This window comes from Echeneis naucrates, chromosome 6 (genome assembly GCF_900963305.1).
Source record: "Echeneis naucrates chromosome 6, fEcheNa1.1, whole genome shotgun sequence".
Taxonomy (NCBI): domain Eukaryota; kingdom Metazoa; phylum Chordata; class Actinopteri; order Carangiformes; family Echeneidae; genus Echeneis; species Echeneis naucrates.
The window spans coordinates 15,698,883-15,711,379 of NC_042516.1; the positions used below are offsets into that span (position 1 = coordinate 15,698,883).

The 12,497-nt window shown below is 41.2% G+C and overlaps 2 protein-coding genes across 2 annotated transcripts; both read right to left on the minus strand.

The window, feature by feature from the left end:
* Positions 1-101: 101 nt before the first annotated feature.
* grwd1 (glutamate-rich WD repeat containing 1) lies at positions 102-7,643 on the minus strand. Its single transcript, XM_029504427.1, has 7 exons — positions 7,418-7,643; positions 7,217-7,334; positions 4,133-4,289; positions 3,815-4,025; positions 2,798-2,943; positions 1,904-2,095; positions 102-1,522 (listed from the first exon to the last, which is right to left on the minus strand). Exons 1-7 carry the CDS (start codon positions 7,641-7,643, stop codon positions 1,214-1,216), a joined length of 1,359 nt encoding a protein of 452 aa, XP_029360287.1. The 3' UTR covers positions 102-1,213.
* Positions 7,644-8,637: 994 nt separating this feature from the next.
* Positions 8,638-12,290, minus strand: LOC115045314 (uncharacterized). Its single transcript, XM_029504940.1, has 5 exons — positions 11,739-12,290; positions 11,286-11,392; positions 10,805-10,876; positions 10,348-10,494; positions 8,638-10,054 (listed from the first exon to the last, which is right to left on the minus strand). Exons 1-5 carry the CDS (start codon positions 11,749-11,751, stop codon positions 9,707-9,709), a joined length of 687 nt encoding a protein of 228 aa, XP_029360800.1. The 5' UTR covers positions 11,752-12,290; the 3' UTR covers positions 8,638-9,706.
* Positions 12,291-12,497: the final 207 nt, after the last annotated feature.

Below are 12,497 nucleotides of genomic sequence, written 5' to 3' on the forward strand. Positions count from 1 at the left end.
ACTTTATTACCTTCTCGTGCCTTAAAGGGAGCTGTAGTTATATTATTGGACTCTGTGTTATACCAGCGTCTTAGTAGTTATCTCTCATATTGCATGCTTTGAAATGCTTTAAAAACAAGAAATCCAGAGACATTGTCAGAAAATAAAGTTATCCTGTGTATCTCGAGTTACTGTGAATTTGTCACATTCCTGATCTGACAGTGTCTCTGGTTTAGGCTGAATCGGACCTGCTCTCTGAATCAAGATTATGTCTTCATACCTACCAGAGCTTCTTGGTGCTGGACTGATACCGAAGTGCTAGGGACCAGCTGTGTATTTTTGTACAAGATTTTTACTTGTATAATTTTTTTTTAAATATAGTGTTTTATGTCATAGTGCTGTAAAAGGGAGGTATTATACTCATATATTGAGAATGCTGGTTTAAACTTGTTTGCCTGTGGTCTCATGAGGTTTACAGTGAAAACAATAAAACTGTTATTGGGATTTAAAAAAAAAAAAAATCACTAGCCTTGGGTGTGACTTTTCTTTTTTTATAGCAAACTAGGGGAAAATTTTTCTCTAGCTGATGGGAATCTGAGGATCCTGAACTAAGGTGAGCCTTCGATATACCAGTAGTTTTTACTACTTAATGCTAAAAGTACATTAACAGTGCTCAATAACAGTATCTTGGTCAAATGTGTTTCATGGATACATTATTACTGTTGCAGCATCATACTTTGCAACAGTTAAGCAAAATGATTACGAAGAATTTTCCACAACTCACGTTACAATGAAGGAGTCACAGATTTTTCTTGACTTGAAATGAGTTTGTTTTTCTTCATTAGAAGTAAAGTACAAACAGAACAGTCTACCCTCCATCTTGGAAAGCAGCCATGCAGATAAAAACAACAAAGCTGATTTTAAACATTTTAAGCACGCACTCAGGAATGCCTAAAATGTTAACATCTGCAAGAGCTACAGAGTGAAGTTTGGTTAAGGAAAAAAAAAAAACAAAACAAAACACCATATGGCACCTACGCTATAATAGCATACAAATGCCAAAAACATTACCTGAACATGTACATTATTACGAGCTCCTTAAATATGTGGAATTAAGATTTACTTTTTTTTTTTTAACTACTCAAATTGAATGCATACTACTCATGGAAATACAAAATCTTATATACACACACACACACACACACACACACACACACACACACACACACACACACTACACAGATATTGTCCTGAACACGTTGAATCCTGAGAGAGCTGTGGAGATCATCACACCAGGTATCTGCTTGTGCCAGTGAACCTCCTTAATTTCTGACTGACCCTGGTGCAGGAACAGCAGCTGAGGAGGCAAGTCTTTCAGCCCCTCCACCCTGGCTCCCACGTCACCAGACTCCACAGAGAGATCCCACTGGCTGATGACATCGTCTGCTCCCGAGGCAGCAAACACACTTGAGTCTGCGGGGTTCCACTCCACCGAGGTAATGGGGGCGCTGTGTTGCTTGAAGTTCGCCACAGGACGCCCAGTCTACAGATGGAAGGAGAGCATTGAGGTGTGCCAGCTGTTAATCACAATATCTGGCTGCAAAACAAAAACACTACTTCATGTATTTTAATAAAAATCAAATATACTGCTTTAGTCTTCCTTAGTGGCAGACACACATGCTGGTATTAGGAAGGTGGAAACGGCTGCAATAATTGCATACTATTGTGTTGTGTTACATGGTAAAATAATTATTAGCTGCGCGCATCAGCCAAAGCACATAGGTCTGAAATTACTGAATGTTGAAAGAGCACAATCCTTGAAGAATGTTTCTCTCCCAAGCTGTAGCAATGTCCCTCTGTGTCAACATCTGACAACTCCTACCTGTATAGTTCTCAGATAAAAAAAACTGCTGTTGGTTTTTACCTTGAACTGTCGCAGGTCCCAGACTTTGAGAAGCCCATCATCCCCCCCTGACAGGAGGAATGGTTCGCTCCTGTTCCAACTGATAACATTGATGTCTGATGAGTGGGCTTCATTAGCTGAGAGCATTGAATTGGGGGGTGCACGGATATCCCAAATACGAATAGACTGATCCACTGAACAAGATGCAAAAACCTGGGGTGAGGGAGAGCGAAAAGAATCTGAAATCTGAACTTTTGATTAAAGATTTACATCATAGCTGTTTTTCCCAAGCAACGAAGTTTACTTATTTCGTCAAAGCAACACTTGTTTCTTTGAGCTTGTGTTCAAGGGTCAGCACCACTTGTGGCACAGCGTATAAAGACTCATACAGAAACTTAAACCCAAGCAGAGTCTCAGTGCATTCACACAGGCCTGCAGTAAGACAGAGTCAAAAATGTAACCCATGTCAGGTTCTATGGTGCATATCCGGATGCCAGTTCAGTGACTAAGTTAACATGTAACATGTAATGCGCATATTCTAGTGATGACACATAAGCAAGAGCTAGTGTTTTTAAATACAACGTTGTTCATTCCATTCATTCAGTTCTGGACAACCACACCTTATTTTTTTCATACAACAATCTGTACAGCACTGCCTAAATGATAAAACTCAGTCTGACTAATAATCCCTGTGGAGAAATTTGTCCTCCACAACAAGAATGCTCCTGAGCTGTTTAGTATGAGTGGATGCCTGCACAAGGCCTGATCAAGGGAAATGTGAGGACAGATGCATTTAAATATTGGAAACCCAGCCAAATACAGAGAGGTTTCACTCTGTCCAAGTTAGGTTTGATGTTGCAGTGCCATCGTGCCATCGACATTACCAACCATATCACCATTAGTCTATAAACGTACTGTAGCTTCAGTGGGCGACCACTGCAGATCCTCCACAGACTTGCTGTGGGAGCTGAATGGTCGCTGGTCTATCTGCCAAGAAGTCCCTCCCTCCCGCGGCTCCCACACATGAATGTTCTTTTTGCAGTCTCCACTGACAAGACGACCTGTTAATAAAATAAAGGCACAACAGTTAACCGTTTAATTGACACACAAACACAAATGATTCTAAAATAATGTAGCTAACTCTAATTCTAGCTCCTCTAGCTTCCCCTTCATGTCACTGTTTTGTCCTAGTTCCTACTGCACATTCAGCAATTCTGAAGTGGTCTGCCCTCTGAAGTGCCCCATTCAACTTGTTTCCGTTTAATTGTTTGTTTTAGTTATGTGCAATTTAACCTCTATATATATATATATATATATATATATATATATATATATATATATATATATATATATATATATATATATATATATATATATATATATATATATATATATATATATATATATATATATATATATATATACATACATACACACACACACACACACACACACACACACACACACACACACACACACACACACACACACACAATGTATGCATACATTATACATCAGTGCCAGCCAAGTTGATGAGCACACCATCTCTTCTCTGAGGAGGTTATATTATCAGCCTGTTTCATGTTTAGCAGAACAACCCAGACTTCAATCTAATTTGGTAGAAAGTTTTAGCAAGTAAATGATTTGATTAAAAGAGTCTAATCATTTTTGTGAATCCAAGAGTGACTGCACATAAGAATTTGTAGGCTTGTTTGCTGAAAAAGAACAGGTTAATGTGAATATGTGGAAAAGACAATGTGATGATTATCTCTGGCTTCAGGAGTAGACCATGTATATATATATATATATATATATATATATTTAAAATTACAGTGCACAACATATTATGGACACCTAAAAAAGTCAGAAGGCATGCAAATGTTTGTTTTTTTGTGCGTGTTTTCATTTCATTGCCGATAAAGACTCACTTACCAGGAACTGTAGGAGACCAGTCAATTGCAAAGCCCTCGGACATGTGTCCTGAAAAACTGAAGATAGCAGTAGCTTCATTCTGCTGTTTGATGAAAGCCGCCATGGCAGCAGAACTGTGGACGGCCTCCAGCTGAGGTTGGAGGTCAAATATCTCAACTTGCCCCTTTTCTGACCAAACAGCAGCCAATGATTTCTCTCCACACTGGGTCACCTGGACACGAAGAGGCAAAATTAGGAATTGGGAAATTTATAAAAGGAAATATGAAAAGAAATAAAGTCTGAAGACCTAATGATTTAATTCATAAAAATGTCACATACTCTGACTCTGTTAATCCCTCCATAGTGAGGCATCATGGCCAGTTCCATCTGTGGCTTCTTGTCTTCATCCTCCTCATCACTTTCCTCATCACTGCTGTCTTCCCCCTCTTTTTCCTTCTCTGTTCCATGAAGGTTGTACATACGCATTACAAGAAGTCTGCAAGAACAAGAAGGTAAACAGATAACAACATTCATATTACAAGATTGCGGTATAGTTTTCAAAGCATGCAGAAGGTGTCTGTCTGTTGTATGGATTAAAGTGTAGAGTTTTAGTAACAAACTAAATCGTTTAAATGACCACCTGGCTCTTCGTGCTTCTATTAAAAAGGAAAGTTTTGATGATGATGTCAAAAGATCAACAATGAAATATGACACTAGATTACGACTTCCATGGAGAGTCTGTGACAAACAGATGACACTTGTATGTTAAGACCTTTGGTCACTTTTAAACAAACAATACTAATGAGTAATTACATATTTAAATATTGCATAATTAAGACACAAAAGATTGTGAATGTGAATAACTTTTTGTAAACTTGGATACCATCAGCCACACTGTCTTTGTAAAAAAACACTGTAGTTAAGATGTCTTCAGATCCTTTATACTGAAGGAAAATCTACTCTGATGATGTGTTATGGCAGAAATATCATGAATCTAAAGTACTTTAGAAAATTGAAATACAATATTTCAGCAGCTCAATTTTGACTCATTGACTGAAGATAAACTCAATGGTTTGTTCTAAGTTTGATAGATGTCAGGTGAGAAGAGCAGAGGTGGACAGAGTACACTACTTCACTACTTGAGTAAAAGTACAGATACTCCTTGTCAAATATTACTCCAATACGAGTAAAGGTACAATTTGCGTAAAAAATTACTTAAAAGTATATAAAAATACCTCTGGAAATACAGAAAAGTAGTTGCATATTTTCATTATACTATACACTGATGTTATTCTATTACAGACATGTTTATAGCTCAAAAACACCTTCAGTTAAAGAGGCCCTACAAGAACCGGTCTGTGGAGGGATCCGGTCCAGTCTCTAGTCTCTGGAGGGGTTTGGTCCAGTCCAGAGGTCTCCAGCTCCGGTCCTGGAGGGACACTGTCCTGCATGTTTTAGATGTTTCCTGCTCCAACACACCTGAATCATCAGCTCGTCATCAAGCTCTGCTGAAGTCTGATCAGGAGTCACTCATTTGAATCAGGAAACATCCAGGACCGGATTTGGAGACCTCTGGTCTAATCTCTGGAGGGGTCTGGTCCAGTCTAGTCTCTCGTCTGTACAAAACATATTTTATATGGACACAGTAAACAGTCTCAAACTCCAGGGGGGTCTGGAGGTCCCGTCTCTGCTGGTTGTGTTTTGTGTTACCTCGTGTTGCTGTCTCTGATATTCACCTTGGTTAACTGACTGTCCTGTGTGCTCCATGTCTAGTTCCTCCTCTGCCTCCTTTTATGATCGTACTTCTTGTCATAGATTCAGGATGGCGGCAGAAATGGAGGCGAGAATTAGTGAGTTAGAGTCGCGGCTCCGCACTTTAGCTAGCTCAGCTTATGCTAGTGTAGCTAGCTAAAAAGCTAAGTCTGTTTCACCTTAGCTTGGCTCGTTTCCGCTGGTAACCATGGTAACTAGCCGTCTGGGCTAAGAGAAGAGGTGGAATAGTTGAAAACATGGACCGACTTTATTCAGCTGTTTTCTTCCTTCAACATCACAACACAGGACTTTAATGGCTGCAGACTTAAGTTTCATCACACTGACTGTACTTCTGACGTTACTTCTCACACCATTCACCGGAAAGACGGACAAACACGCAACACAACGCGGCTACGTGCTGACTACGTCACACATTACCCACAAGGCCACCTGCTTAAAGGGGGACGCTCAGGCCGGTCACACTGCAGCGGCCATGAGACAAGAGACTGAGAGACTGAGGACAGAAGACCCCGAGTCGGATCCCCTAAAGGGGAGCTGTGTGGATATTAACCAGCTGTTTTAGCACAATATCTCATGTGCCACAAGTACCAACATACATTTCTGTATAGTTCCCCAATGCTGAGCCTGTTTTGTGCTTGTAAACCTTTCATCATCTAATTTCTACAAAAACGAGCTGTTTGTCTGTCATGTTGGGAAGTAAAGCATTGCAGTGTAAAGCTGAGGCAGCATGTCTCTGTATGTCTTGTCTCTTGTTTGAGTGATGCATGCAATATTTCTGTTTTCCAGTTCGGGATGCAAATGAAAAACACAGATGGAGGATGCTGATCTACCAATTCTGCTAGTTGAACTTGAGTAGCACGGTGGGGTAGTGGTTAGCGCTGCCGACCGGCAAGAAGAAGGTCAAAGGTCTGCACCAGCCCATCGAGATGTGGATCGATTTCTGATGCGGGCCACCAAACACGGCTAGGTTAATGGACTGGACTAATGCAAGCTACCTAGACCGGACCAGACTAGACCGGTGACGGCACCCCTCCACAGACCGGACCAGACCAGACCAGTGACGGCACCCCTCCACAGACCGGACCAGACCAGACCAGACCAGTGACAGCACCCCTCCACAGACCGGACCAGACCAGACCAGTGACAGCACCCCTCCACAGACCGGACCAGACCAGACCAGTGACAGCACCCCTCCACAGACCGGACCAGACCAGACCAGTGACAGCACCCCTCCACAGACCGGACCAGACCAGACTGGTGACGGCACCCCTCCACAGACCGGACCAGACCAGACCGGTGACGGCACCCATCCACAGACCAGACCAGACTACACTAGACCAGAAACGGGACTGAGACTTAACCAGATCAGACCAGAGAATATGGACCAGGACAAAACAGAACCAATCACCCACTGAGATGACGTATTTATGAAGGGAAAAAGGACAGAATTTAATATACCAGTTCAGTACACCATATATATATATATATATAATATAATTATTTCATGGTCCTGTTGCAGATGTTGTTTGACCGTGTTGTCAGTGATGTCCACAGAAGACATCCAAACTCTGGCTACAGGATAATGCGTGTTCAGGTATTAATACGGCCATGATGAGCCGATACTTCTTCGGAGAAGAGTCAAAGACCGACCTGTTGCTCAGCGCTGTGTCCGCCTGTGTGCCCGCACACAGCAGCATGGACAGCGGGAGCTGCTCCCTGCCTTCTCCGTCTCCATCCCTCAGGATGTCGAAGCTGAGACACGGAGCACCTGGACAGGAAAAACAACCAAACTGAAGTCAACCTGTGAGTTTGTGCACCCTGACGGTGCTGGCAGACTCCGGTCCAACTGACCTGTCTGACACTCGTGGTACATGCGGTAAGCGGACCGGTCCATCTCCAGCTCCTCTCCGGCCTGAAGCGGCTCAATCCCGGGCACGTACACCTTCCTCTCCCCCTGCCCGTCCGCCCCTTCCTCCTCCATCTCTACCCCTTCGTCGTCTTCGTCGCTGCAGACTTCGTCCATCTCCTCCATGCCGCCTCCTTCCTCGTCAAACGTGTCCTCACCAGGCGCAGACATCTTGGCTGAGGCGGAGGAGGCCGAGTGTTTCCGGTGTGGAGCGGCCACGTGGTTTAAACCACGTTTAAACCACGTGGGCAAGCCTCCCCCCCCCCCCCCCCCCAGTTCTCGCTCCCTCTCCCCCCATTTACGGGAATTCAGCTGGCCTCTCTGGCGCTCAGCTCCGCTGCCAGGAAAGAGCAGACTTTGCCAAGGTTTGCCTCGAAATATTTCCTAAAGGGATCTTCCTAAACCCTTTAACGAAGCCGCCCCCAGAGATTAACGCGATAAGATATAATTATATAATTAGTCATTTGCACACTTGGTGTCTCACTCATAGACTGGTGGGAGACAGCATCCCCCCCCCATCCGCTTTGTGGGTCGTGATTGTTGCACGGAAGTGACTGTGACACCTGTGAGGTCCGGTCAAAAAGGATAACCCCCCCCCCCCATCTAGATATCTTAGAATTTGCTAGTAATAGTCAAGAGGAAATGAGTATTAGCCGGAAGAAGAGCTGCCAAAGTCCAGATGGGGACTTTTTTTTTTTTTTTACAGATCTGATGATCTGTAAAAAAAAAACAAAAAACTTTCCATCCCTGTGATGATGCAGCTCTGAGGTATGCTCCTCAATGTCTGTGGGGAAAACATGTCAGTGAAAAATCAAGGTACACGCCAAAAACCCCACAAAAACGTCAACATACGTCCATGTGAACGATTATGACACTAAAAGGAAAGGATGGTGAGGACAATGGCGCATTTAATATGCGTGGGTGTGTACAAGCAGGGACAAGTGTGAGCACCAAGTGGTGCGCTACTAAATCTCATGTGGATCCTCCGAGGAATCGGACACGTAACATGTCTGCAGCCAGTGTCCCATCCAGAGCACATTCCTCCCTCATCTGCAACTCGTCTTAGTTTTTTTTTTTTTTTATCTGAGTTACAAAATAGCTGTAAATGATTTCTACAGAGGAAGTTACTCTTTAAAAAAGGCGGTGAAGCTTACATGAAATGTGAACCCCAATAAAAACTCTGTCCTGTGGCTGAAATGTGAGCCCAGAAAAAAAATATAGCCATTCCCCCAATCGCACAAAAGTGTAATTATATATTATTCTTACTGACAAATAGTAGAACAGGATGAAAAAACAGGCAATGTAACAAGGCAATGTAAAAATATTCTGTAACATAAAAATAATAATTAAAAAAATAATAATTCCATTAAAGGCATGTAAGTATTGTTAGAGGTTAGTTATGTATAATGATATTGTTGGATTAGAATTGTAGATGGCTTCGTGAATTAAGAAGGGCTGATTTTAATGACTTAAAAGCTGTTGGATAAAAAGCTGTTTGATTTATAACAATGAATCACAATTTTATAAACTGATTACATATTTAACAGGTAATATGTTAATGTGCAAAGTACCCAGTAATTATAGCTGTTACATAAATGTTAAAATAACAATGTTTCTCTTTGAACAGTAGTTGAGTAGAAGCAGAAAGTGACATGGAATACTAAAATACAAGTAGCTGACATTTAAGTATTCTTAAGTACAATAATTGTGTTAATGATAATCGTCAGGAAAAAAGCACAATAAATATTCTGTAGCTTCCAAAGTTTGGGCTATTAGATCCTGGATAGTTAAAGCCAAACTAACAATGCATATGTCTAAATGTCTTTAATTTACATTAATGTACAAAAGTAAACACCCATAATATCTTACATTTACACAATATCCATTGTAAACAGTGATAAACTCCACATCAATAGACAAGGCTTATGTGCACTGGCTTACTCAGCATTTATCTTTTGTTAGCATGAAGAGCATAGCTAGCTGGAGTTTGTGGCCTGCTCTAAAGAGATTGGCTATATGGTTATATCTGTGATATCTGTTGTTACAGAGAGCTGTTGGACAGACAACTTAACTATTCAAACAAACTTTGGACATTAAATGCAACCTGTGCATGTCACTTCATATTAACAAAGCTTACCGCATTAAAACACAGATACAAATACAAGAAACAATCATTCAGTGCCAGGAAAAGTCTTGCATTTTGTGTGCATCATCTGAAAGATCTTTTTTCGTAGCTATGGCAGCAGCCACCAGTAGAGTCTGAGTAGCAAGGGGCTCCAGAGGGAATATGATAAGGAGAGACGACCACCGCTGGACGGCAACTGTGCAATGTCTATCACCTTGTCAGGCTGTTCCTCTTCCACACTGCTGATAGCTCGGGTGGTCAAGAGTCTTGCCCTCGATGGGCCATAGTTCTTCTTTATAATAATCGGGGGCAAACTGGGTAGGGGGCAATTTTCAATGGAAGGTGAGCATACAACTTCAAGCCACTTAGCAAAAAGCTGAGATGTCATCTTAAGGAGTTCTTCAGGTGAGGAAGATATCATGGGAAAATGGGTCAGGGCCGTGTTGTCCTGGAACCTCTGTGTAGAAAAAAGGACTAAATAAATATTTGCAATAGAAAGCAGAAAAAAAGACACTGAATCTTTAAAGAGTGCAAATATACTTTTACATAATTTTATATCTGAAACAAAAATTTTAACACTGAAATGTATGTAGTACACAATCATATGCCAAATAACCCAAATTAGTTCTTGCCATTTTTGAATTTAAAATATATTTTAAACCTACATTTCTATCATAGAACAAGAAAAAAATAAAAATAAATAAAAATATAAAGATATTTTGAATAGATATAATTGAAAGAGAAGCCAACCTCTGTGTTTCTGTTCTTTTTAATAATTCTATCCAGTGTTTGCTCCAGGTCAAGAATTAGGGAGTGATTTAAATGCTCATCCCAGAGGTTTCTGAGAAGCACACTCCAAGAGTCCAAGAGAACTACTGCAGCAGGGAACACACAACACTGCAGAGAGAGGTAAAATACAACAACCACAACATTAGGTTCAACATTGAAAACAACGGACAAATTACTAAGAGCCACACGAATTGCTCATCGATAAGTCAGACTTCAGGCCACATTACAGAACAGTGTTTTTCCAAAGTGAAAAACTACAAGGCCAGTCACAGCAGAAGACTGGGAAAGGCACATTTTTGTTCTGGTAAATAAGTAAAAATGTTTTTCACTAAACAGCAGTTGTTGATGAAAACAGGAGGACTTTCAGTTTTATGACCCTTTGACTGCACTTTTTCTTTTTATCTGATGAATAACTCACCGGATCAGAGTCACACAGCATGTTTTCTGTGTAGTGATGTGACACATAGTAATCTTTTGGAAATACGGTACGCTGGAGAGGAAAGATAAACATCAGAATAAAGCCCAAAGACAAAGAAATAAGCAAAAATATATGACATAACTACTGTGCTGAACTTAAACAATGACTGACAAGACCAACATACAAGTCCAACTAAATACAGAACAAAGGCTAAACCAGATTATTTTTAATCTGTATGACACTGAGCTATCGAGCTACAGGTTTTGTCGTCTGAGGTGGGTTTGTTTATTTTGACTCATTCATCTGAGCAATAGCTTCATCTTTGAACACCTTGTTGGACCGGCTCACTGAATACAGTTAAGACTGTGTATTTGAAAGCACAGCACATTAATTTAGTTAGAAGACAAGAAGATGATTTTCATTGTAAAAATGCCAAAAGAAAAACATAAAACATAAACATAACATAAAAGTTTTAACTCACAAATCCAGTTGGATTCAAGTCAATAGTCCTTTTAATGTTCTTGACAACTTCTTTGTCAAACTGACATCCACCACATTGGACAGTCAAGAGTGATAGCAACAGCAGCACTGTTTGAGACATGAGTAAGACGCACAGACAGAAAACATTTATGTAATTGTTGGAAACTTTCTGTGGTTTGTAGTGTGATTACACAAAAAACTGTGTAAGACATCATGACATCATTTCCTGTGTCAATAAGATATTCATACATAACAATCCCCCCCCCCACAAAAAAAAAAAAAAAACACAGCCACAAAGCACATATTATTGCAGCAGCTCTAATTGAAGTAAGACACCGGAAATGCTATTGCTACAACAAAGTGGCTCAACACCAGTTTTAATTCACTGGTTAAACCCATTTACCCAATGCCTGTTGCAGAAAACACAAACATGCATTTCATTATTGCCTCTCACCTGACAGTGACATCCTTTCATCTGAATGGACACTTCTCCATGTCTCTTGTTGACAGCAATCACTCTGCAGATGGGTTTCTGTGTCAGTCTGTGAAAGGCAAACTTTCCTCTTCAGTGGTTCCTTCAGGTCTTTGACACAAAGTGCACGCTTCTGTGTCTTTTCTCTCACAGCTTGATGTTTATTCTTCTTGTTGACATCCCTTATACATTTCTTCCCTTTGAGTTCCTCTGGTACTTCCCAAACAATTTCTCATTTGCCATGTCTCGCAATCCGGCTCTCTCACTTTGGATTTTCCCACTTCAGCCAGAGTAGCTGCAGCCTTTCCCTATCAAAGCTTGTGTTTGTTTTTCTGCTGTATCTCTTTAGTTTCCGCTTTCCCGCTCTCCCTCTCACTACTGACCTAGAATTTTCCTGAACAGCCTAATTTGAATTGCTCTCCCCTTTCTTGAAAATTCTTAATGGATATTGCAGTAGAGATACTGCCTCTCCCTCTGGCCACTCTCAGTGTGTCCTCTCTCAGGCAAAGGCTGCACTCAAAGTGAAAGTGCTTGCTAGATGGTTTAACTGCTCCCTTAAAGATTCAGCCCCTCCCATCACTACACGTTTTACCTCACTATTGACTGACCCAGCTCCCTCCCCCCTGCTCCCCACATTCCCTGACACCCCCCCTTACCCCCTTCCTCCCCCATCCAAACCAGACCCGACAAGAATTAGTCATGCAGTTGGCGTGTATGTTTTTAATTTGGACTCTCCCCCAC